The sequence below is a fragment of the Anomalospiza imberbis genome, chromosome 2 (genome assembly GCF_031753505.1).
Source record: "Anomalospiza imberbis isolate Cuckoo-Finch-1a 21T00152 chromosome 2, ASM3175350v1, whole genome shotgun sequence".
In the NCBI taxonomy this organism is placed as follows: domain Eukaryota; kingdom Metazoa; phylum Chordata; class Aves; order Passeriformes; family Viduidae; genus Anomalospiza; species Anomalospiza imberbis.
Window position 1 is genome coordinate 10550174 of NC_089682.1, and position 27603 is coordinate 10577776.

At 34.1% G+C, this 27603-nt stretch overlaps 1 protein-coding gene across 13 annotated transcripts in view; it reads left to right on the plus strand.

The window, feature by feature from the left end:
• DMD (dystrophin) overlaps nucleotides 1-27603 on the plus strand; it is a 1045484-nt gene that overhangs the window by 383198 nt on the left and 634683 nt on the right. For all 13 annotated transcript variants that reach the window (XM_068179791.1, XM_068179794.1, XM_068179795.1 and 10 more), the window contains 9 exons: nucleotides 6664-6905; nucleotides 8677-8857; nucleotides 16056-16201; nucleotides 17086-17298; nucleotides 19646-19759; nucleotides 20883-21038; nucleotides 23393-23563; nucleotides 25490-25672; nucleotides 27233-27367. In XM_068179791.1, coding sequence (XP_068035892.1) covers nucleotides 6664-6905; nucleotides 8677-8857; nucleotides 16056-16201; nucleotides 17086-17298; nucleotides 19646-19759; nucleotides 20883-21038; nucleotides 23393-23563; nucleotides 25490-25672; nucleotides 27233-27367 — 1541 coding nt within the window. The remainder of the gene's footprint in view (nucleotides 1-6663; nucleotides 6906-8676; nucleotides 8858-16055; nucleotides 16202-17085; nucleotides 17299-19645; nucleotides 19760-20882; nucleotides 21039-23392; nucleotides 23564-25489; nucleotides 25673-27232; nucleotides 27368-27603) is intronic.

Consider the following 27603-nt stretch of genomic DNA (forward strand, 5'->3'; position numbering starts at 1 on the left):
AAGAAATTACTACATTAAGCCATTCTTTTGATCTTTTAAATAAGGGAAAAACAAAACCCAAGGAAAAGTTAATGAAAATAAAACTGTAACTCCTGCCATTGTTCTTAATATTAAGGAATATCTTGCCTTGCAATCAAATAATTAAAATGGGCCAAAATTTATCATACTGATATGATTACCAGAAATACAGATGCTGAATAAACTGATATTTGGAACATATATTTTCTCTTTAATTGTTACAACGAATAACCAATAATTAAATTGCTAAAAGTAAAATGCATTAAGTCTGAGGTACTAACTGGCCAAGCTGAAGAAATTTGATGGAATCCTAAGATTATTTTGCTTAAGTATGAAGGTGTAATATTTTAAAAGAGACCATATTTAATGTGCAGGACATATTTAATTATCATTACTGTAACAATTCCTACAATGAGTCCCTTCCCACAGTCTGTGAATATACTGTAGGCAGTCTTGTAACATTTGTACCCTGTTTGAATAATTTGGGCGCTTTTCCATGGTTGGTGATATTAAAACTTCAGACTTTTAATTTTTTCTTCCTGGGAGAATTGGTTGGACATGACTTTTAGGGAAGCATCTGAAATTTGCATGCTGACAGGTTGAGGTTCCTATTTTGGTCAGAATCTGTCTAGGGCATATTTAGCCCTGCCCCACTCTTCCATTGGACAAATGCAGATCTGCACCTCAAGAATTCCAGTTTAGTTTCTTTGGATTATGTAGTACTTTATGATGACTTAATTTTGGTGTTGGTTGCCAAACTCTCTACTATCTTAAATAATGCTTACTCTGCTCTCTAGTGCCTGCCATGTCATGTATCAAGTACACTAAATTTTGTCTTAATTATTCTCACAGAGTTTTAACTCAAGTCTCTGTTTTTCTCTCCCTCAGTCCATGGATCCATCTTTATTCTTAGTTTACATTTGACCAAATGTGCATGTAAATATTTCCAGTATTTCTCAAATCACACCTCTTTTTTTAGGAAGCACATCCTCCAATTAGGTGGCAGGCACAGGGTAGACTAACTAAGCCAGCATGATTTTGTCAGCTTCTTCAACTTTGTCATGCATTATATTCTGGTAGCCTTGGTAGAAAAAACATTCTAGGGTGGCTGACAGATTAATAGGCTGTGAAAATGAAGATCTCTTATAGTCATGCTTTTAGGGAGGAAACAATCCCTTTGAAAAGAGAAACAATTCCTCTGGACTTGAAACCTTGAGTATTTATTGGACTTTTAACTGCTTCTCTAATGCAAAGGCAAATTGAAGGATAGTGTTTGGAATGGTCAATTAATGCAGTAATTACCAGTAGAGAGTAGAATAAATAATTAAAATTAGTTTTTGAGAACTATGAGATGATTTTAACAAAGAATTGGCAAATGGAAAATATTGAGATGCTCAAAATTACTCCTTGAGGGTAGAGGAAGTTAACTGTCATTGTAAAGCCATTGTACTTTTGTATACAACATACTCTTCATTTGTCTTTTCTTCCAATCATTATGATCTAATTGCAGTTAATGGTTGTAATTTAGTCCAACTGAAACTGAACTAAAAGTTAAGTAAAAAGATTAACTTTAAAAATTAATTTCAAACTGTAGTAGAGTTATGCAGTTTTATATTTTCCACAGTAATTCAACTAAGTTTCTATAGTGTTTGTGTCTTGTGTAAATTAATTTTTTTTTTGGTTGTTGTATTCACAAAGAACAAGAAGAAGAATTTGCTTAATCTCAAAAATAACATTTTTGGAGCAGCCTAACTGTTCTTTCATACCTTCCTGTTCCAGTGCTGGAACTCTTTTCCATAAAATGGGAAGGAACTGGAATTAATTCTTTTGCCTTTATGGATTTGTGGGAGATCTGCAGTTTAACATCTAGTGGAGGGAAGATGTACAATGTTATTTTAATGAGAAACCTTTCTAACTACCACAATTTACAGATTAAAAGTAATGATGCTTCCATTGTTGTTCTTTAGGGAAACGAGTCAGTGATTGAATTGATGATTGTCATGCATTTGAAGTATAATCTGTAATTAAAAGACCATACAAGGCAGAGAGATTTAAAGCATAGATCAGTTCAGAAGTCAAGTGATAACAATTTTACTTGTATTGTTAATTTTTACTTATTCTATGTCAATTAGATCTGGACTAATCATGATTAGATTCCTTAAGATTACAATTATGCTGGCACTGAATATGCTGGCTTTACTTAATATTTAAAATATTTTTTCTGCTTGCTCATAAACAAGATTCTGAATGTAACAGATGAAGAGCATAAAAAGGTGAGACCTCTGGTGGATTATAAGAGCAAGTTCAGAGTAGTGGTGAACTCCATTATTGAATCATTTATATTTATTTTTTTGCCTTTTTTTTTTTTTCTGTGATAGGTAGGATAGAGAATAAGTTAAAGAAAAAACAGGATTCTGGAGAGAATTGGCTTCGTTTATTTAGGGTTTAATTTATTTGTTCCTTAGCAGAGGCAAATATTCTGAGGAAACATATTTACACAGGACACTCTTCTAGCCTTACGTAAATGCTGTCAGCAGAAGACTTTTCCCTGGAAAGATGTGCCCTCTCCCACACCATAGCTGTTCCTGTGTTTGTAGGCAGGGTGTCTGAACATTGTCATTTGAAGGGCTTTTCCCAGCACAAGGGAAATCATTGATGCTTTCTGGTGGATTCTTCTTTACCCAGCCACCCACATGGGCTGTGAGCTGCCTCTCCTTGCCCATGCTTTCAAAGACCGATGATTGCAATCAGTGAAAACTTACATATTCTGTTTACCGGTGTTTCTATGGAAAACAAATCTGTATTGTTTTTCTTTACTAAATTATATTATAAAATAGAATAAAAAATCTGTTGATGCATAAGTGAAGTAGTTTAGCAGTTGGAGTGGACACTTGGCTATTATAGGAGTTTAGAATAAAATAAATAGGATATCAAAATGAATAATCAGAGAATTTTGACAGGAAGCATTAAAGTGAATACAAATCAATTTGTTGCAATAAAACATGTAATTTTGAATTGCCACAATTCTGTGGAAGAAATACATTATCTTGTAAGTTACACAAGAGTTGAAAGCTACAAAAACCAAATAATTTTACATTATTCTATTACAGAACTGTGCAAGTGACAGATGCACTTAACAAAATATATTTCATATTAAGTAGCAATTCCAAAGCACTTGCATGTATGGTGCTGCACAATTAAAAATATTCAGGCACAATTTATTATGTGCAGTATACAAGGTAATAAAATTAACGGATGCACTTCAGATAATGATCTGTTTCCTCTAGGTACAGTATATTTATACAGTGATTATACCAAAAGCTTTTAGTATGTGAAACATGAAAATATTATGAACCAACCACTATTCATAAAATAATGTTTTGCCAGAAAATGGGTTTTATATTGTTTCTTTGCCTGCTTGTACACTTTTGGTATGTCTTGGTAAAGTTGCTTACATTAGTCAAGAAATCAGTAGTTATCACAGCAGAATGTTTCAAATAGGACAAGGAATAATGGAGTTTATTAAGGAGTAATAAATTAAAATGCAGGCAGTTCTACCTCAACTAGAGGAACATTTTTTTTTTCTTTAGGGGTAGCAGAGCACTGGAACCCTGTGCTGCCCAGGGAAGTCATGAAGGCTCCCTCTCTGGAGACATTCCAAACTCCACCTGGACATTTTCTGTGTCACCTGCTCTGGGTGACCCTGCCTTGGCATGTGGCTTGGACTGGGTAATCTCCAGGAGTCCCTTCCAACCCTAACAATTCCATTCCATGTGAAATTCTTGATTTTCTCCAATGGGTCAGACTTGCCCAAATGATCTCAAGTGCAAGCAGCAGTCATTTTATTACATCCTTCTGGAAATGACATGCTGGCATCTGATGGACAATTTTGATTTACCTGAATGGACTGAAAAATAAGAGTCTTAAAAACACATGGTATGGAAATGTTATCTTCCTTACAGTAGGATGTTCTGCTTAATGAAGGTGCATTGTGCAATATTTTACCAAACATGACTGCATAACTCAGTTTTGTAATGTCCATTTCAGGAACATGAAGAGCAAAAGGATTTCTTTCTCTATGCATTTATAGAATCACATTTAGACTTGAAGGTTAGATGTTAAATAAAAGAATTAAAGAAATATTGAATAGTGGCTATTTTCACATATTCAAATGTGTCATGTGAAGAGGGACCTATGAACAAAATAAGAAAGGAGGATCTAGTGAATCTAGATTTTCATCTGAAATTCAGACCTCTTGGAATCCTAGAAGAAAATATTGCAGTGAAAAGCATTATTATATGTGGAGAATCCATGACTACATTTCTGGTAATCATAATCTTGCCTAAGGGTACTTAGGAGACTGTGGCAGCTGAAAAGATGGGAAAGGAGGAATAAATAAAGTGATCTTTTTATATCTAGTCTACCAAACTCACAAGCGATGTCTTCCAGGTTCAGAGATAATAATGAACACAATGGCAAAGATAATCTGCTCTCTATTATGAATTTACAACATTTTTATACCCAATTCACAACAGAAACAATTGTTAAAATACAGCATAATTCAAGTCTTATTGTCTATACATATGTTTGTTCTTGCTGTTGTTAAGAGTCACTATGTGTGTGCCTGGTTGTCTGTGATTGCTGTTATTCAGATGTGCTGTGCTATTCAGGTTTATTCTTCACATGCTCATTAGACATTACACTACTAGAAAATGTAGTTATGCTACCACATCTCCAGATGCCCACACATGCTCACAGAAGACAAGATCACTTTTGGATTTTATTAAGATGTGTCAAAATCTTTTTTTACTTCTTCATACTTCAAAGTTCGTTTTATATCCTTGCTCAGTCCTTAAAATATTCTCTTCAGTTTTTTGAGTATAATGTGTATTTGGAGCTGCTCCAACCACCACCATTACCATTATCTCCCAGTAGTGCTGGGCTTTTATTTGTTTTATTTTTCCAATAGTTTTGCTTTTTGAAATGCTGTACAATTTGTTTGGCTGGGGCACCATCCCAGAGCAAAAGCATATCCAGAGAACTGCTTTCAGGTTACTGCACAGTCTGTTTCCAAGTGGGCTGTTTCCAAGCAACTCTGAATGAAATAGCCCTGAGCTGGATCCAGTACAGGATTTGCCAGAGCACTATGATGCTCCACAACAGATATGATCCCTGATTATCATTTACTGTGGCTTACCATATAGCATTCATTATAGCAATTCCTTATAATATTTTATTATTAAAAAAAATTAGTACTTTTTATTACAGCATTTACCTCTAATTAGGACTCTATTTCCTATGTTCTACCTTCCAAAATTGCCATGACCTTAACTATTTATTAATCCTGATAAAGAAATTTTCCTGTAGATTCGGAGTGCAGATTGCAAACCAGAAAACCCATATTCAGTAGTGTATCAAAGATTGCAGTATTGGAGCACAGAAGGCTTTTGTCTCATTTGCTTTTAAACTTGCTTTAATGAAAAATACTCTATTTTTTTTTTATTTTGATAAAAACATAGCTTCTGTTTAACTGGTTGGCTATTGTATGACTCTGTGATGATGTTATTAAAAGTGTTCTTAAGCATATGACATTGGTTAATGATTTGAGAATTTTACTCATTTTGAAATCAATGTTGGCCTTATTGCCATGTATATCATTACATGTCATTACAATTTAAAAAATGTTAGGGGCTACATTTAAACTTCCATTGAAAAATAAATGAGATGATTAAATTATTATTTTGAAGTCATCCTGAGTTCAAATTACACAGTGATTATGAATTATTTTAAGACACATTTTCTTGTCTTTCGTATGTATTGCTTTACTTTCATCACAGAAAGTGAAGAAAATTCCTTTTACCTTTTAATCATTCTAAATAATTACCTTGTCCACAATAACTGAAGTCAGTTTTATTTTATGAACTTTATTATAAGCATGATTATTGAACAACAGACAGGAATAGGCAAACTACATCAGAGAAACCAGTCACTTTGAAAATAACCATAGAGAAGCATCAGCTATGGTTTCTTGACTCTCTTCTTAATGTCTCCTTATGGTCATTGTTGGACATGCAGGACTGGCACAGATGGAGGTTTGATCTGGTACTTTGTTTATGCCTTAGTGTTTATGATATTTTTAAAATAATGTATAATGCAAAATATATGGGTTGGATTATCAGAAACCTCTAAATAACTGTGGCATATCATTCCTATTAATTGTAATCAGTCTTTTTATAGAAGAAAAGCCAGCAGCAGTCTTGTACATTAAAATCTAATTACAGTCCAGGCATAGTTTTCAAAATCCAGCTGTCAGGATTTTTTTTATTTCTTATAGAAGTTTTAATTAACTTTATGTATTGTATCTCTATTTTCTGCTTTATTCCCATTCTTGTACTTTAATGTAGTTTATAATTCATTCCTATAGCGACAAAAGTACCTAGGCAGCAACTTTAAATATTTATTTATATGCTTTCCCCACTAATGTATAACATCTGTAGATTCATAACTGTTATTTGGTGATAAATCATTAACTGGATTTATGAGCTCACAAATAGAGAAATTGAATTGTTAAACTCTTCTACTTTTTTTTTTTTTCCTTTTCTTTGTGACTTGTTTATCTTTAAGCATCTTCTCTTGTTTTTCTAGAGGGTCTGAATCCTGACAACATTAGACAAGCCTCAGAGCAGCTGAAGAGCCGCTGGATTGAGTTCTGTCAGTTGCTGAGTGAAAGACTGGCATGGCTGGAGTACCAAAATAACATCATTGACTTCTACTCCCAGCTGCAGCAACTGGAGCAGACAGCAATTGCTGCAGAAAACTGGCTGAAGACACAACCCTCACCAGCAACAGATCCTGCTACAGTAAAAACTCAGTTAGAAAGATGCAAGGTTAGAGTTTAAAAACTTGCTCAAGTTTTTTATTATATTGTTCTTCATAGGTATTCCAACAGTGGGACAGATTATGACCTAAAATATTTCACTATAAAAATGGTAAATTGACTCCTTGAATTTACAAAGTAATTATAGAAAATATTTGATCAAGGAAAGGAAAGACTAGTAAAGAAATAAAGAGGCAATAGAACCCAGGATACAGGTCTTTAAAAATCTGCCCCAAATATTTAGTCATTAGAATATTTAGACACTTAGAGGGAACTGTGGGCCTGGAGTCTTTTTAATATTTCATTTTCATGTAAAAATCTGGGTCTTTGGTTCCTCATTACGAAAATGTTGCTCATCACCTCTGTTAAGGATCTGTGCCTGAACATTGTCTTCAAGTCCAAAATTTGCCCTTGCAGATCACTTTACTTCTTACATACCCTGTGTTATGATTCAGTGTGGGTTGTACAGTCAAATGGAGGCATATTCTTCTGTCACAATATGAGAGAATCACAGAAGTTGTACAAAAACTGTCACACCAATTCACTTATAATTCTCCCTAATTTTTTTTATTTGTGTGCTGCACCACCATAGAAATTTGCTTCTCTCTCTTTCTGTAGACAGCTCTGTGGGTGGAGAGCTTACAAGCTAATATTGATTAACAGCAATATATTGAGGTGTCGTATTGCATTATAAATTACATTACATACTTGTGGAAGTTTGACTTTAGGAAATCTCTGACTCCAGAAGCTCTCAACCAGAAAATATTGAAACCCAAATTGAGGTCTATGCTGTTACTTCAATTCAATTTTCAGGTATTTCCAAGCTGGCATTGTGCCTACAGAGGTCTCTGTTTTCGTGCAGAAAACTTTTCTTTGAATGTCTCTGCTAAGGACTGTACATTTGCCTTTGCTCATTTCTTTTATATTCTGTAGTTGCACATGTCACAGTGTATACAAGGTATGATAGAACAACCCCATTGCCCTCTACAGCTTCCTGAGAAGGACAGTGAAGAAAGAGATGCTGATCTCTTCTCCCTGGTATCCAGGCATAGGATGCATGGGAATGGTTGAAAGCTGTGCCAGGGGAGGTTTAGACTGGAGTTGGGAGGGTGTTTGAAGAGTGTAACAAAAAGGCTGGAGAAGTGGTGACAGCCCCCAGCCTGTCAGTCTGTAGGAGCCATTTGGAAAATATCCTTCTCAATGTGCTTTAACTTGTCAGGCCATTGGAATAGATGTTCCCTGAAAGTCTCTTCCCTCTGCTCTGTTCTATCCTAATCTTAACCTCAGCCTCTAATGTGTCACTGTGAGGCTACTAGAAATCACTGGGCATCTTCATCTCTCCTTTTCTACTTCATTTTATTTAGTCTGTACATAATCTAACAGACATGGGTCCAGGATTATGGTACATGTGGTGTTTTTATCTTCCCATCTTCACATGAGAAGGATGTTCCTTAGGATTGAAAATTTAATGTACAGTCGTTATTTTCTTTGAGCAAAATGTCTGTGAAAGTGACTTTAAGGTGGCTTTAAGCAGCAATTTCAATCAACAATTTTATTGAGAGTAGAGATATTGATTTGTCAGGAAAAGTTTAAAATGTTGAATTGATTTGTATTGTAACTGAAGTATTTGGAAGCAAAAAAGTTGTGTAATGTGTACTGAAATGGTGGTGATTTCATGGCACTAGTGGTTTCATTTCTTGTGTAGCTGCATCTTGATTTTTTTGTTGTTTTTTTTTTTTTGGTTTTTTTTGTGTTTTTTTTTTTTTTTTTGTTTGAACCAGGATGAAATCATTCGAATGTCAACCCTGCAGCCTCAGATTGAACGGCTAAAGGCTCAAAGTCAAGCACTCAAAGAGAAAGAACAAGCACCAGTGTTTCTAGATGCTGACCTTGCTGCTTTTACCAGCCATTTCAAACAAATATTTGCTGACATGCATGCCAGAGAAAAGCAGCTACAGACCAGTAAGTGTTCTTGACAAGAAGTCAATTTGCCTGACTAGCACATGTAGAATAGATGTTTATATTTTGCGTTCCCGGTTTTATATTTGCTTTTGTGATACTTAACCAGTAGTGCAATTCAGGTGCTCTTTATTGCAGTTGAATTAGTATTTCAAAAATTATCAGCTCATTCCATAATTTATCTTAAGAAATCAAGGGAAGGTTCACTATTCAGAAGCAAAGCTTCCACTCAATGTTGTTCTGCCATCAAAGTTCCTCTTGTTAGTATGTTTATGGACAGATTCAGTGATATTTTTTGGCACCATAAAACTGTCTTTGTTTATTTGGATTATAAGACAAGGCAGTCCATCTCTGTCAGTCAGTAGAGAGGAAGGACAGCTTAATAACAGGAGTGAATCTGCTCTAGATTTTTACAGAATAGAAATTTAATTCCACAAATCTCGTCAAAGAGAGTTAACATATCTAGTTTTTCATCATGTGGCCAACTCTTTCTTATTTGCAAGACAGAACACATAATTGCCAGTTATAACATTCTGTGATATTTTTAGTAAAATAAATTTTTCAAAAGGGCCAAAATGCTATACCAAAATACAAAGTTACTTATTCCTAATTAATGATACGTAGCATACCAGTAATTGTACACTTCCTGTATTAACTTATGAAATTTATAAAGTATCAGACAAAAATAAATGCCAATCTAACTTTTCTCAACAACAAAGATATTGTTTGCCCCTTAAACCACTGATATCTGTAAATTATTGTACTGATTTGAAATTTGACATAGTGCTAGCTCCTTCTAGTGGATTTTTCTAATATTCCTCCTAAATTCTTTCACAGAGAGTCTTGGATATTGTTTTTTCAATACTGCATTACTGCACTGCTGTAGTTATTTTACATGCATTGTCCACATATGCAAACTGAAGAGGTGATGATGCATGGGGGAACAGAAGAAATAAAATGCAAGTGTCCCATAGCAAGTAATGAAAGGACGAGTTGTAGAAATTTAACATTAAGGAGTATAAAGTTTCTTCATTATTCTAAATTCAAGATGAACAATGGACAAGATGTGAAAACCATTTTATATGCTGAAATCAGTTGCTATTCTTCTAACAAAAACATAGCATAAATACTGGCTTCTTTATGATTTCTACTCAGTCTAAACTTCCATAATTATTTGGTTTGCCACGTCAAATTTTACTGTAGTGAGAGGCCATGAATTATCCAGTTAATTGGTCCCGTAAGGTAAATACTGTTCAGTGCCTGACTTGTAATGCCATAGGCTTTAATAAAGTTCTTCCTGGGTATTCTTCCCCAGCCTGGGCTTCAGTCAGCTCCTCCAGTGCCCTGGCCAGCTGCAGGAACAGCTGTCCTGAGGTGGAAGCATTGACCAGGCTGGGTAGGTTCTCCCATAGTGCAAGAGAACAGAAGTCTTTCAATCAATATTGCAATGAGCCCTGGACAGTTGTTACTACTTTTCTTGTGTTGCATAGATGGGCTATATCTTCTGTCTTAATTCTGGCCTCACTTTAATAACATTGAAATTTTGTTTGTATTTTGTATTTTAGATATTTCCATTTTTTTTTTGCATAAATTATTTGTAATTAATTATTTCCTACAGATGGAAAAGTCTCCTGAGGATTGAATGAGGAATTGCAGATCAGTTATAATATTTAGTCCTTTTTTTTCTTTCCTGTACATAAAACCTACATGTGTTTAAAAAGATTTTTCTTTTTTTGATTCATGATTAAGGTTTATTTTTGGGTTAGAAAGATATCTATTTTTGACCATCATAAAAGGTTTGTTTATTTTGTGAGCAATTTTTGTTAATCTTCCATTGCTTCATTAACTTTTCTGATGGATAAGGGTATTTAGCTGTCCTGGTTTTCAAGGAAATTTTCCCCTCATAAACAGTTTTCTCTAATTCTGGGGATTGTCTCCCTCAAATATTTTTTGTTTGATCAGGTTTTGATTGTGGTTTTTTGAAAGTGATGGCAGCTTAGTTTTGGAGTTTTTTAAAAAACATTCAGGAGTGCTTAATAGTTTCCTCTCTGTTGAAGATTTGTCAATAAAATAATACTAAAGACTAACTCAGATTTTCTTACATTTTTTTCCTCCATGATTTGATTAGCATTTCCAGTTATAAAACCTAATTTAAATTTTGAAACCTATTTGATTGTGTTTTTTCATTATTTTGTGGGGCTGGTTATGAAAGAGATAGAATCTCATAAAATATTGAGAAATACGACCCCATTTTTCTCACTTTATAGAATGTATATTTATCCATATGTCATTTTGAATGTGATGTATCCAGCATTCCAGCTCTTTCTTCTCCCCATACACATTTATAGTAATGTCTAAAATATTGCTATATAGAAAAAAATAAAGGTCAGACCCAGCTTAAAACTGTACAGTAATCTACACAAGGGAGTGAAATAGACAACCCTGGCAATGATTCGACTGTGAATAACCTGATTTCCCAAGGAGGTTCTTAGATTTTGTAATGCCCTGATGAAAAATGAGGTTTTGTACTTTATATATACTTGTCTTGAAATTACCTGCTGTTACATCAGAGAGATTTCTGGGCAGCAGCATGGTCAGCCCCCGTTCCCCCTGAGCCCAGGGAGAGCTGACAGTGTCAGGTAAGTGGATACTCCCTGGTCCAAACTTCCTCCTGGGTGGCAGCTCATTCATTCCAGCACTCCTCTAGCTCTGTGACTTAACTGAATTCCATTAAGGTGCTTCTGCTTTTCAGTCTCGCTGCACTGAGCTGTTAACCAGTCGTGGCCTTGATGGAGATACATGTTCTCTCTGAGATACATGTTCTTCTGAGGGGAATTGGAAAATCGTTGGCTTTTTAGCAAGTAACTGAAAAAAAGGCTTTTGTCACAGGAAAAATTAAAAGTAGCAAGATGGAGGTGGGAAAGAAAAAGTCATTTTAATTTCCATTTTTGTCTCCATCATAAATTTATGCACTGTGCTTCTCTTTCAAGTTCTGATTCTACCTTTGCAGAATTAGTAATTCCCAAAGGTGAAGTCATCATTGTCATCATTGCTGTTGTTATTATTAATGATAAATTATTCATCTGTATTCAAATTATGTTTCTCCTGTTTATTTCAGGAAGTACTTTAGAAAGCCTTTGCCTTCTGCAACATGTCAAGATTCTTTAGACTTTTAATTTACCCATGTCATGCTTAAAATTATTTTGCATGCACATTTTTATTCTCCCTAATCCATAAGTACAGTATCTTAGAGTGTTGGATTGCACAGAGCTCATGCAATTCAAACTTGGCATAATTGTATAAGATAATAAACTTCAGTGACTGTAACAGTATGATGAACGTTTAGAGTTTTAGTCTGTAATTATTCTACTTTGGTTAAAACTTTGAACTGATGATTTATTTTGATGCTTTAAGTGCATTGGAAATGGGTTATAAGTGGCAGTGAAATTGTAATGATACGTAAAATAATATTTCAAAAATCACTGTATACTTGAGGAAGGAAAAATTAAATCAAGTATCTTGAAAACTTCATAAGTTTTCTTTAAGACCTGAACTATGATTTAGTAGTAAAAATATTCATTGCTGTTTGATTTTGAGGGATGAAGTTTGCTTAACCTTCTTCAAATGTGTCTTTCAAGCTGAAGATACAGTTCAGATGTGTGTGAAAATTTATTGTTTTAATAAGTAGCATGCAAGCAATTTCTTTTCTTTTTTTCACCTCATCCATTTCCTCTGGTAATTATTTTTTATTTCAATCAAGATTAGAAGGACAAAGCAGCCTGCGAAATGTAGGTGATTTTGTCCTTTTCCTCAGTGGTAAAAATGAATATTTTTATGGATGAAAAACAAACCCACCTAAAAAATAATTGTGTCTTTGAGATATATTTACTGTTACAAAAGATCCTATAGAACTGGAAAAGGGCTTCCCTGGAAGTGTTCAAAGCCATGTTGGATGGGGCTTGAGCAACCTGATCTAGTGGAAGGTGTCCCTGCCTATGGTGGGGTTTTGAGGTTTCATGGGGATGATCTTCAAGGTTCCTTCCAACTCAAACCATACTGTGATTCTATTATTCACTTCTGTTTCTTTCAAGAGCTTTATAATAAAGAGATTTGGAAGACTTAAATCACTTGCATAGCATTGATCAAGTGTTACACAAGATTCCTTATGAGACTTTCTGGTTAAAACTGTAGAAGGGAATCTTTTATGAATAAAGACATAATTATGAATTGGTTCAAGTATTTGTGTTACAACATAAGTGAAACAAACTTGTGAAAACATCACCCTGGTTTTACTACTGAAGAGGTTTTTATTGGAAATTCATGAAGTTCAATCTTGTTAATTTATTTCAGGGAATAAGTCTTTATAAAATGCTCCCATAGATTATATTTATTGCCTTTCACGATGGTGTGATGAACAGTGGGATTTGTAATGACTGCAGGAGAAACACATTGCAACCTATCCAGTGTGATTTGATAGTTGTTGAGATAATTGTATTCTCATTTCATTTCTGATTTGGGAAAATATTTCTGACTGAAAAATCTGGTCACAAAAAACATGGAAGCAGCGAGCAAAAACAAGCAAAGTATTTTACTTACTTGGAAAGTTTTTTTCACATGTTTAGATAGTTCTATTTATTAGAAATAAATCCTAACCATTAGAACATTCTGTTTCCACAAGTATGGACTTTCTCTAAAAGAAATATGCAGGTGCAAATGTATTTGCCTGTTAGTTCTCAGGGCTTACAATGTCAATCACACCAAAATGCATTCCCTACAAGTGGAAGAGATTCATACAAAAACATTTTTCCGCTCTGGGATGGGAACTGCATTCTGATATTTCACAATAACACGTTTGTGATTTCCCTCTGTGATATTTTGTTACAGTTCTGCCATGGACCTAGTTTTGCTATATCTAAGCTAGGCCCACATTGAGGACATACTAGAGATTTCTCTCTGCCAATTCTTTTATTTTTTTTTTTTTTTAGATAATACAACAGAATCCATATTAATGAGCTTTGCTTTTTGTGTGGATGGACTTTATTCCATAAATATTAGTATCACAAAGCAAATTTTAAGATAAAAAGAAACAGGTCTTGAATGTGGGTTTGTGTTATTAGCATGTGGAATTTAGAGATTCATATTGCCCACAGAGAGGCCATAAATGAATTAGATTATTTAGACAGTAATAACTGTGTAATGTGAATCCCACTGTGGGAACTTCACTGAATTCTCACCATTGCCATCATGTGCTGCTAAAATAATAAAGGATCTTCAATGCCATCCTAAAAATTATTCTGATTCTTTGTGGATAAAAATGGTGACACATTGTCTATCTTAGAGAATCCAAAAGTGTTTCATTATTGATAATCTGTAGTAATCTGGAAAAGTAAAATGGGAAAACTATGGTTACGCTCTGCTTAAAGATGCTTTCTAAAGTTAATATTTAATAACCAAATGTAAAAATACTAGTTTGATTAAATCAATGTTTGTCATCCCATTTGAACTCTTATTTAGCCCATCCAATAGTAGAAAACATAACTCATTGCAATTGAATAAAATGTTTTGCAAAATGTGGATGGTTTTAAAATTGTTATTATTATTGGCAAAGTTGCAGGATTAGAGTTTGTTGCATTTAGTGGCGTTTGCTATAGCAGTTTTCCTCTGTTCTGAGGTACTCTTCAGTACTACCAAAAATAGCTGTTCTTTTACTTAAATGCTTTAATTTTACATTAGTCATAAGATTTGCTTTCCATTTTAAAGGAAAAATGACTTAGAGAAGTCAAACATCACAACACTAAATTCAATTTCATACTTCTAAATAAAACTGCAGTTAAGAGTTGTATAATACTTTTGCATATCTGAGCTGCTGAAATTATATCTCCATTCATTTGAAATGAAGAGTTTAAATGCATGTTCTATTGTAAAGTAGAAATTATTTGGATAAAATGAGTCAAAGACAGTACAAATTTCATGAAGGAAAGAAGAGATTTAAAATGTTACTGAATGAAATGGAAAATGTTTGGGTTTGTATTTCCAAAAATATATTACTATTGATTTCTGTGTACAAAAATACATCACGAGGGAAGAAATTCTTGTCTTTCCTGGTACCAAGTCCTATCTTTTGTAAATCCCCAGATATATGTGATAAATCACATCTGGCAAGTCTTTTATGAGGAAAGTTTGCCATACAATGTGCATTCTTCACAAGAGAGATTGTCCTGATTTTGGGAAGTTGTTATGATATCTGACTGTAAATATAAGTTTTTTTCACATGGCATTCTGTTGATCAAATAAAAAATTAGATTAAAATCTGAAGTACATTCTGCCAAGCATTACTGTATGATCCAAGCAAGCTTGCGCTTAAAAATTTTAACTGTGTTCTTTGTCAAAACTACTTTTTGGACAGCTTTATTATTTTTCTGTAAATTTCTTTGTGGAACACCAGAGAATATTGAGGATACAGGAGATACAAATGGGTGCACCTTTTTTTTAGCTTTTATATTCTTCATTATTATGAACAAGTTGGAAATGTTTCAGTTCCAACCAGCCATGCTATTTGTCTACACATTTTTTAGTGAGTTTAGAGGCAACTGTTGTTGATGGCAGAGGGAATGTATCTGCTAATGAGTTGCTTATGTGTGTGCCAGATGTTGTCTATTTGCAGTAGCTGTAATATTGATACAATAAGCACAGTTCAATAAAATTCAACTTTATTGCAGGAGTAAGATTAATTTTCTAATCTTTAACAGATGTCTTAAATGGAACATTTTACTTGAACAGAAACATTGAACACATAAACATAGTTCTTAAGACATTTCTGATTGTAGGTTAAGTACAATGGTTTGTTGATCTCTGAACACACATAATGTCTTGAAATAGTTGTCTTGACCATATAAGTTGTCTTCTGACCTATAATAATGAGGTCAAATGGCACATAACTCATAAAATGGTAGAGATATTGGAAACATTAGAAGGCATGTCTTCATTTTTCAAAATATTTTTGCTTCCAAAATTATTTTTATAGTGCTGATACACACTGTGCCTGTTGCAATCTCTTGCAAAACATCTGTAGACTTCAATAACATTTGGTCTTTTATCAAGTATCTTCTGTCAGCAAACCAAATAGTGAAGCAAAAAATTGTTTTATTTCCTTCCTTCCGTCTTTTATTTCCTTCCCTTTTTTTTTCCCTATTGAATGTAGTTTTTGACAGTTTGCCTCCTGCACACTACAAGGAGACAATGAACACTATACTTGTGTGGATGCAGCAGTCAGAAACTAAACTGTCCATGCCTCAGGTTGCAATTGCTGAATATGAAATCATGGAGCAGAGACTCAGGGAGTTCAAGGTGAGTGATCAAACTGTGGGCAAAAATGTCTCAAATGAGAAATTTAGAACAGGACTCTGGTACACGAAGCTGCTGAAGCCTGTGGATCTTGAGTAAATAATGCTCATTTTGGTTTTAGGCCAGGGCTTCAGGAGACCTTGGTTGCTTGCTGATATTGATTCCTGAAGTTAAGGAATTTAAAATGGTGTTCACCATTGAAAGCAATTTTATAAGATATTAGAAATGTTAAGGAAAAGCCCTTGTTTGTCCCCATGGTATATAAAATATTCCTTTAATGAAAGTTCTGGTAGTGAAACATAGGTTTACATAATTTCATTTTCCAGTGCTGACATGAAAACTATTCTGATTTGCAAAATGCAGCTTAGTCTTTTGACAGGTTTCTTGTCAAATTTACAAGTAGACAAATGTGGAACAAATTTTGCCAGTGGGTACAAATCTTCCCTGTATCTCAATGTCTGACAAAGTTAGTATTCTCAGATGGCTAATGAACATATTGTTTGATGCATATTCAGAAAGAAAATGTAGAATATAGAAAAAAAAAACTAGATGAAGTAAATTTGGGCTGAGAATTCCAAAAGTTTTGAGAAGCTGTAAAAAATGTTGTCTCACAGAATCAGTTCCTTAAGTTTGTTCTTTTTTTCTATGTTCTGGTTCTTTTCTCAGGCTCTTTTGAAAGTGTTATTATCAGGGCCATAGCAAATTTTTTTCTCAAATTAATGAAATGTATGTAGATCACATCTATGAACAGGTATAAATACCTCTAATTATATTCTCAGTTCAACAAAAAAAAAACTTATATTGTATGATAAAACCAATTGCAAGTGGCTCAGTAAATTATGCCATTGTATGTTTTAGCAAAGATGTCGTCTGTGTTTGTTTCACAGGCTCTCCAAAGTTCTCTGCAAGAGCAGCAGAAAGGCCTGACCTATCTCAGCACGACTGTGGATGACCTGTCCAGGAAAGCCCCTGCAGAGGTCGGCCAGAGTTACCGATCCGAGGTTGAGGTGGTCCTTGGCCGCTGGAAGAAGCTCTCGGCACAGCTGGCAGATCATTGCCAGAAGCTGGAGGAGCGCATGACCAAACTCCAGCGATTCCAGGTTAATCACACTCTTTCAGCCTCTGCTAATACCTGATGGCTTGTTGCTGTGGGACTAAGGCAGAACACATTTAGGTTCTTCCAGAATTAACACCAAAGTGAGATGTCAAAACATGACAAAAAAATGTATTTAAATTTCTGCTTGATTTTGATGAGTACAAGATTTTACTTAGAATTCTGATTTTGTGGCTGTTTCTGTCTATGTTGTTTCATTAGCAAAAACCTTTAATTTCATTAAAAAATTGCAAATAATGTTCCTCTGCTTCTTTTTCAATGTAGCTGAAGCACTTTTTCATGCATCTGAAGTAGCTGTGCCATATTGACTTTAATGAATTCACGTACATAATTAAAGTCACCTGTAATATAGTAGTATCTTGTCAGCAGTTTCCAGAAAGCAGAAGTGTATTTCAGGTATTTAGAATGGCAGCATTGGAACCTCACCTGGGTGTCTGTAGGGCTTCTCACATTTTGCAGTGTTTCTCACTTTTTTCCTCTTGTCCTCTGTCTGGCATTTTTGCCCTTTCTTAACGACATTGCCACTGAGCATCACTAGCTCACCACAGCATCAGCTGTGTCCTGTGGTGATTGCACACGGGGAAGATGGAACTGTCTGTGTCCAGCTCAGGACAGCACCTGTCCTCTCCTCACAGATGCCACCCTATTCCCAAAACAGTGTCACGTAAAAAAAGCAGGGCACTTTGCTTAAGAAATTCAAACTTTTTTCTTTTCCCTCCCCTCTGCCTCCTAACTTCACTCCGACCCCATCACCAAATTTTGAGCTTTTCCCACTGGTCTTAAAAAGGTCCTGAGCATCAGCATTCAAAGCAGCGTGAGCTGTTGATGCACACAAATTTTACCCCTTATATTTATTGCTGAAAGCCCTCTGGTACACATCTAATATAAAAGTCATTGTCTTTTCAGCTCGTTGAATGACTTCTCATCCAGATTATTGTTTTAGCTGCTGTAATTTATGGAATGTATCAGTATGGGATATGATGAAATAAGTGTTCATAAAAAAATGCATTTACAGCAATCTGATTAAAAATATGAGTCATACATTTGATCTTCATTGGTAGCGTGAGACTAATCTCTTTTTAAGTAAATCCCACCAGATAAATATTTTGCCACATTAATGAACTAAAAGTATTCTTGTAAAGGTATTAAAGTTTCAGCATGAAATATGATTCTGAACTATTTTTACTGTTGGATAATGCGATGCACAGTAGATATTTCAACAGTGTTTTGGTAATTGCCATTCTGGAGTATACTGATAATTTTTGTATGATTAATTTTATTAATTCAGTTCATTTTCCATAATAGCCTGTGGTTTTATTAAGTATATCAGTCACATTAGGGAAATGTTTCCTTTGGTTACTTGTCTCATAATAGTTACTAAGGCATATTTGTATACATTTTCGGACACAGTCTCTCTTCTAGCATCCTTTTTTGTGCTTTAATTCAGCTTTACATTCAGCATGTAATATCAAGATGTATTTCATTAGTGATGAAAACAGTTGGATGAAAAAATGCTTTATAATTTACTTTTAAAGTTTTTTTCCGTATATATATTTTATTGTAATATGTGTATCTGATTATCAAAGATGACGTTTTAAGCTAATTTTAAGTGGTATTTTTTAAGTCTCATTCTAGTTTTCAAGTTATAAGATTACCTGTAATGTTGCCTGTACTGGTAGCATTTCCTCTTTTCAAGTATTTGATGTTCAGATTTTTTGTTAACTGAGTTAAATAAAGTCTATGGAAATAATATTCCTATTCTAATGCTAGAAAAAGTAAGTGAGAGACTCTGAAAGGACTCATTGAGTCATTTTATGATTTTAGTTTCTGAAGTGAATCTCTTTCAGTTACATTGGCTTTTTTCATTCTGAATAGTAAGGGTGTTTTTGTGTGTTATGTTCTGGAAGAAAAATAGTCACGAGAGCATATAACTTCCAAAAGAAGTCTGAAGTTTAAATGAAAGCACAGAACATTTGATGGGTAAGCCTGAATTAAATGCCAAGTATGAGTAATCTGAAGCCATAGAAGGAACCAATGAACAAGCATGCAGTATCTAAACACAAATTATATCTAGAAGGCATAAATTTGAGAGCTACAAGGTTGTCTGATCATAGACACATTAAACTTGGTCAGAAATGGTCAAAGTGTAGGTTAAAATGTTGATGACAGACCCAGGTAAAATTGGATTTACTTGTTTGCTGTGTTTGTATTTTCAGGCAGTTCAATAATGTTGAAATTACATTGTAATGAGTTTTAGTTGTAGTGTCAGGTTGAATTACACTCTTGCCAGTCAGATTTTGTGTGATGCAATTAAATGTCTTTTTAATACACAGAATGACACTAGAACACTGAAGAAGTGGATGGCTGAAGTGGATGTTTTTCTGAAGGAAGAGTGGCCTGCCCTTGGAGACTCAGAAGCACTGGAAAAGCAACTTGAGCAATGTACAGTGAGTATTACCTGTCTGCTTGGCAGCTATTCAATTCTTCTCTATGAGCTGAGTTTATACAGAAGTTACACAAATGATTACTCTTCCTAAAAATAAATTCAGTTAGGAAGGGGATTGCCTTCTGCAGTGTGTTTGAACCTTTTGCATGTCCTGGGTTTGAAGGAAAAATCAGTTAAAATAAGGAAACTTTAATACCAGAAGGAGGCACACAGTGACAATTTTTAAAAAATGTATTTATAGCAGGATCACACCAACAAATACAGAAAATTATATGCAACTAACCTCTAAAGTCAACTGTTTATTTACTTTGTTGAGCTTATGAGTGTTGATTTTGTTTTTTTAATCTGTATAATCTGTGCCAAAAGATCTTTTTTCTGTATCTGTTTCTCATGTGATTTACAAACTTTTCTGATTGTAGGAAAAGAACTTGCAGGTATTGTGAGTTATATCCATTCTTTTCTCAATAAACTTACAAGTTCCAGGATGATATCCCAGCAGATTTTTAAAGCATCATGAAGTATTGGTACTTCCATCACAGGGTTTACAAATTCTTCTTCCTGTCCCAACAGAGTATGTAAGTGCAGTGAATCTTGTAATCCATGATGGCCCCTGTCTATATACTCAGTGGAATTTACAAGTTCTGTAAATGTTCTGGCAGGATGTGTAAATACTATGAAGCACTACATACACAGTGATCTTACAGAGCTGCAAGTTCTCTCATATTTTCTCTTGGCCATTATTTAAATAAGAATTGTGGTTATCTTTCACCATTATAATGGAATGTCCTTTCAGAAATGTGAATAAAAGATCTAGGTATTTGTCATGTTTTCAACCAACAGCAGGGAAGCATTTTAGTACTATAACATTATATATGTATATATTTATAGTACATACATAACATTTAAAAATTACATAATTTTATTTGGTACACAACACTTGCCACATTACAGCTGCTCATTCCTTTTAAATTTCTTTTCATAGATAAGTCTGTTAATTGTGCTCATTTGACTGGAGATCTGGACCCCAGACAAGTCAGAATCTCATCCAGACACATTTTCATAGGGATACTATATCTGAAACTTTGTGTGAATTCTGCTTGCCTAAACTACTGCTCTTCCTTTAGGCTTTAGTAAATGATATCCAGACAATCCAGCCCAGTTTGAACAGTGTTAATGAGACTGGGAAGAAAATGAAGAGTGAAGCAGAGCCAGAATTTGCTTCCAGAATAGAGTCAGAGCTAAAGAATCTCAATGCTCAGTGGGACCACATTTGCCAACAGGTACCAAGTCTCCTGCTGTGACTGCTTCTTTTTAAATTAATCATCAGAGTTTTCACTGGCAGAATTTGTCCTTGTATTCATATGCAGTAAATATGAAACTGAATTTAGACATATTTATTCAACTAATATTATACAGAGTGTGATTTAGCCTGTAGCAGTATATGTAAAGTATATTTATTTATAGCACAGCATCTTACTATTTTTATAAAAAAGATATATACTAATATATTAGATCTAACAGCAGTATAATTTATGGCTCCTGCAAAACTACGTTTCTGAAGGTGTTGTTTAGGCATTTGCCAAAACAATCAAATTCTGTACTTAGTTTTATGTTTTCTTGTACATTGTTCAAATTGCTTGTCATTACTCTGGATGAAAAAAGACATTAAAGCAGTGAAGGGTTCACATTTGAATAACTCAGAATTAAGAGTACGTGCACATATGCATGTGTATAAATTAGTCTGCAGCAGTCACACAGATTTGAGAGAATGGGACATAACAGGAAAGGACAGTTCTTTTATTTTAGTTAAAGGCATTATTAATAAATAATTTTACAAAGTAAGGAAGCTAAAAATTACTCTTATTTCACTGATGGCATTTGGATTCTTATTCTTTATGACAGTTCAAATAAAATTTTTTTCATGTTATATTACCTTTAAATTTTTTCTACATTCTCTTGTCTACCTTTTTAATGTATATTTTCGTAAAAGTGTTGCCTTTTAATGAAGTATAATATTTTCTAAATTTTTTTTATTTACATGTGAAAAATAGTCTCTCTATATTTTTTTGATAAATATAAAAAAAAGTTGATCTTTGAAATCTTTAAGACATTTCATTGTTCCTGTATTGTAATATTTCCCCTTTCACTACCATGGAGTATTTAATTAATTTTTTTTCTGATATTAATAAGATGGCTACCTTTGCCCTTCTCTCACAGAAATTTCAAGTATTACCTTAGAATAAGTCTGTCACAGCTCTTTTCAGACTTCCCTGAAAATCTGTCTGTAATAATTTCATTCAATACGAGGCACAAATTATTCCTTCCCAGTGGGCATTTCTAACACAACTTCTTCAGTAACAGCTATTAAAAGACATGAATAGTAAATACAAAAATCAGTTTGGTTTGTAGAGGTTTCTTAAATGACTTGGAAAAGTCAGCTTGGGTTGATATACATGCAGTTAATATGACTGTGAGAGCTGACAATTAGCAGTCATCATTTGCAATTCAGATACTCTTTTTCAGGTGATAGGAGATTACCTTCTCTTCTGGTGCTGGGACTGAGAAAGAGACAATTTTGCAGAGCCACATAAAATTCTGCTTTTATACTTGCTGCTTGTTGCTTTATTTTGTTCTACAAATGTTAAACAACATTTATGTAGAACGGCATTTATGTTTAACAGCCAGTCCTCAAGGATGAGTAACAAACCAATAAATGTCAGAAATAAGACCAAATACTAAGAAAATTTCTCCTGATATTACTGAAAATAATGTTTACTGAAGCAGCACCACAGAGCAGAATATTGGAGCAATAAGCTCTGCAAGCCCAATTCTGAGGCACCAGTATAACTTACTATTTTTGATGCAAACGTCTTAATACTATTGAAAGATGGTAAATACATAATTGGGAACAATTTTGATAGGTTAATGCACAATGAATAGAATCAGAGAATGGTTTGGGATGGAGGTGATCTAAATTATTATCTATTTCTAGTTCTATACATGAGCTGGATTATACAATTATATGACCCCCAGTTAGTGATTGGCAGATGATTTAACAGTAGTATTTTTCCCTTTAAGATAAGTAGCTTCTTCCACTAGGAAATTGGGCTTTTTTCCTTACCTATTTCTAGGGTATTCACCTTTCTGAGACAGTCTTAAATGACTTAATCAACAGAAGAAAGATATGCATATTGCTTTATTCTCTAGTGAGTAGCATTTGAACTAATTAGAAGGTCATCTGACTTTATAGCTCAAGAGCCTTTAGTTTCATCCTTGAATGTGCTTTCAAAATCTCCTGTGGTTATTCTTTCTACATTTCGCAGAAGATAATCCCTGGGAGATATTCTTTTCCACAGCTGTTTTCTGGTGACCTCAGCATATGGTGTAAATTCTCATTCTAGTATCATAACAAACTCATTCTGCAGAGCCATGATTTGCTAAAAAAGGATGTATACAAATGCAGTACTTTTTTGATCGTTTGTTATTAATTTCTACCTAATTACTAGTTAACATCTGCCTAATATCAACAATTTTAATATTATAGGATTTAATTTGATTATTTTCAGGCTAAAATGTTTTCAGGTTTTTACAGTATCTTTACTTCAAGTACTATGTAATCTTTTCTTTCTTAAAGGCCTATGCTAAGAAGGCTGCATTAAAAGGTGGTTTGGATAAGACTGTGAGTCTCAGAAAGGATTTGTCAGAGATGCACGAGTGGATAACACAAGCTGAGGAAGAATATCTGGAAAGAGATTTTGAGTATAAAACACCTGATGAGTTACAGAAAGCTGTTGAGGAGCTGAAGGTAAAAGATAAACTAATTCCTTGAGCTGTGTTCAAACTTATTTTTTAAGCTCGCATTGTAAAGAGAGTCTACTCTTTCTTTTAGGAAAATGTCTTTTCAGATCTAAGTGGTTTAAAGGAATTTCTGTTTGGAATATGCTAGAAGATATTTGATTTTCTTCAACACCACATTGTTTTTTTTTCCTATTTGCTGTATTGGATATTGATTTAGATGTAGCTTCAACATTCTTTTAATTAAGGAATAATTCCTAAAATTTGGCTGTTAGCAGCAGTAGAGTGAAATCAGTTTTATGTCTTATCTGTGCATTAGAATGAGCAGAAAAAAAATAGGACATTAGGATGCATCTTGGTGTGTGCTATGTATGAGTACTATGTCTTAAATGTAGAAATGTAGAAACAGCATGTTTTGATCTCAATTAGTAATGTTTCCTTCATGTGGGATGAACATGGCCTTTGGACAAAATGACTAATTTGGGATACATGCTTGAATACACTCTTGCTAAGCCACTGGATGTGGGCTTATTTCTTATTTCAAAGGTGAATTGTTTGGCTTGTGCTTTTCAGGAAGCCAGATTATGACCTGATTGTCATCATATATATATAGCTTTGACAACCTATTGAACACTTTGATTAAAAACTGTTCATTTTCCATGTTTTTTTCCAGTGTTTGAGAGTTTCAGACCATGCAACTGATGATCTCTTTTTTTACTGACACAAATAATTCGCTGCCAGTCAGAATACACACAATATAAGGAAATTTATGGAACAACTCAATTGTAAATGAGACAAATATAAAAATTAAATATCTGCTTTAGCGTTCTTTTTTAGTAATTAAATAGCAAAACTCAATTTTATGCATTGCACTGCATATTAAAACAGGTTAACATATAGTTTTATATACAATCACCGTTATGGATTCCTAGTAGATATTCTGTACCCAGATGAAGTACAGCCATGTTCAGACTGTGGCACCTTGACCTAGGAAATAATCAGATCATTTGTCATGATGTCACAACAGAGAAAATCTGGACCAGAATTCTGTGTTCATTCTGCAGCTCATTTCTTCCCACAGCTTGAGGCGAGGAAAGAGCCACCTTGTAAGCTTCCTCTATTAATGGCAGGCTGATCACAGTTATTCTGGTTCATGAGCTTACAGACCCAGAGCGGGGAAAAAATGTTGTCAGGAATATGGTTTTGATTTGATGTTTTTTGGGCAGGTAGTTCTCATTGTAAATTCCTGTGAAGGCCCTTAGGCACTGATGCCACTTTTTATAGCATCACTATGTTTCCAGTTGTGATATGATTCCAGTCATAGACACCAAAAAACACTCAGAGGAAACAGTACTCGGTATGAAAATCTTTTTCATGAGACCATATAACAAGGGAGGGAGGAGAAAAAGTGTGGGATATACAATAGAGAAAAAAATATTTTCTATCTTTCTTTTTAAATGCAAGACAATGATAATGACAAGAAGTATCTTTTTTTTTTTTTTGTTTTGTTTTTGGCCATTCTTGTGATTTTACCATTAAATCTGGATACATGAATTTGTAACACAACAGATTTTTTTTCTTTTTTTGGTCATTTGTTGTTTATAGCTAATGATGCTAAACGTGCTTGGAGCACTTCTGGGGGGAAAAAAAAAAAGTACTGAAAGGTTCCATTAGTCTGAGAGCTCCAGAACACTAGATCGTTGTGAGATGTTAAATTGGATTGATTATTGTGTATTGGCAACAAAATTAAACAAAAGTTTTTTAGATGCATTCAAGATTATTTCAGAAAGTCTGGGAAATAAATTTCTCCTGTTGTGTTTTGTTTTGTTGTAGTGTTGTTTGTGTGTCTAGAATTCTGTCAGAGAATTCTGATACTTACTAGAAATAACTTCCCTTCTTAAATCAGGACTACATCTTCTCTTTTTTTCCTTTCCAGAGAGCAAAGGAGGAAGCCCTGCAGAAAGAAGTGAAAGTGAAGCTTATTACAGATTCCGTGAATAACTTTATAGCAAAAGCTCCACCTGCAGCTCATGAGGCTTTGAAAAAGGAGCTTGATGTTCTAATTACCAGCTACCAGCAGCTCTGCAGCAGGCTGAATGGAAAGTGGAAGACTTTGGAGGTTTGATATCTTGTCAGTCTTGTATTTATAGCCCTTCTAGCTGCAGGAAGTAAGGTGGAGAGCACAGCCATATTATCAAATGGGATTGTGGGTAGCCCAGGGCTATCCTCGCTTTATGAGCCATACACTAAATACCCCATGTTATGAGCTACACACAAAGTTATTTTGAGATATCTGCTGGAGAGTTGTATTGCAAGAGAAGACTGAGACACGGTTCTTAGGTCAGAGACAGCAAGGGCTGCTCAAGGTTCTTATCCCTTCTGAGCTCAAGCCAGGAATCTGGCTTTGTAGCAGCCCTGTGATGTTCCCTTCATCAGCTCCTCTAGGCTTCTCTATTCCATGGCTAAGGCTTTTGACTGAGTGGCCCTGGAGCTGGTCAGGTGATAGTATCTCAGCAAGGGAATAACACGTGCTCTGTGGCAAACTGAGTATTTCTCATGCATTTTGAGCTGACCCTACCATTTTTGCCAACTTCATTGCAGACTCTTGCCATGGGACTATTTTAATATTATACAGTGGTATAGATGAATTAGGTATCATTTTTTGCTGTTAGTGTTGCACATGCTAAATTTTGTTTATGAATAATTTGCAAGAGCTAACCTCATAGAGGAAGATGATGTACCAGAGTAAAATTTATCTTGTCTAAATTTCACTATGGAAAATTAGGTGTGTAGTCTAAACTGGTAATCTATATTTACCCTGATCATCAATGACATGTGGTTACATGTTGACATGCCTCTATAACCCTCATTTGGTGTGAGCAAAGTTCAGTGAGATGAATTGCACTCTGGGAAGCTTGATCTGCCAAGAGTGTAATGCATTTCAATAACATTATTTTAAATTGTACCAACAAAAAAAAAAGGAACAAAAAAGACTATTATTGGATCATTTAAATGTTTTGTTTGTGTATAAAGTGCCATTTTTATCTGCTTATTTAAGTATCTTCAGGCACTGTATAAATAAAACACTAGACAATCATTTAATTTCAGGAGAATAAGAACGTTTCACAACATTATGTTTAGTACTCTAGCACTTAAAAGGTCTATAAATTGCACTAAATGTGGTTTAGAATTAATTTCCATAGAGATTTCAGCCTGAATTCTTAAAAGCTCACATTTTATGGACCTGTGCTTTAAGAAATTAATATATAGAATATATAAGGAATCTAAGTGCATTTTTATAATAAAGACTTAAGTTCTAACATGGGTCTTTAAAAATTCTGCTCACTTTTATATTCATATAAGAAAACTTTACAGAAAATATATAAAATGGATAATACATGAAAATGAAGATTCAAGTTGTGTTTTGCAGAAGAGTTCACTTTTTCATATTATTTTATGTGGTTTTGCTCAGTTTAATCAAAATGATGTTTTTCTTTTATATTAATTTGGATCAGATGAGTGCTGGCAAATAAAATCAACTATATGGTCCTATAAGCTTCCGATATCAGCCATGTTGCTTTGGGGAATAATGTTGCTTTGGGAATGAATGTTTTCAGTATTTTAATGACTAAAAATTTCCTTTGAAATTTTCAATCTAAATAAACCTTTTCTTCACCAGGAGGTATGGGCATGTTGGCGCGAATTATTGTCATATTTGGATGCAGAAAATAAATGGTTGAATGAGATTGAAATGAAACTCAAAGCAACTGAAAATGTTCAGGGAGGTGCAGAAGAGATTTCTGAATGTTTAGATGTAAGTGCTGACTTAAATTATAACCACATCATAAGTGTTGATAAATTGTAAATTTCATGTCATTCTAAACGAACTATGAACTAATATTACCCATGAACAAAGTCCAGAATATTTCAAAAGTCTTAAGTTCTTACTAGATTCAACAAATGAGGTTTTGAATTCAAATCCACCTAAATCAAACAATAATTAAATGTGTTGTGTTGGGTGTCATAGGCAGTACTGGTAATGATAAAATA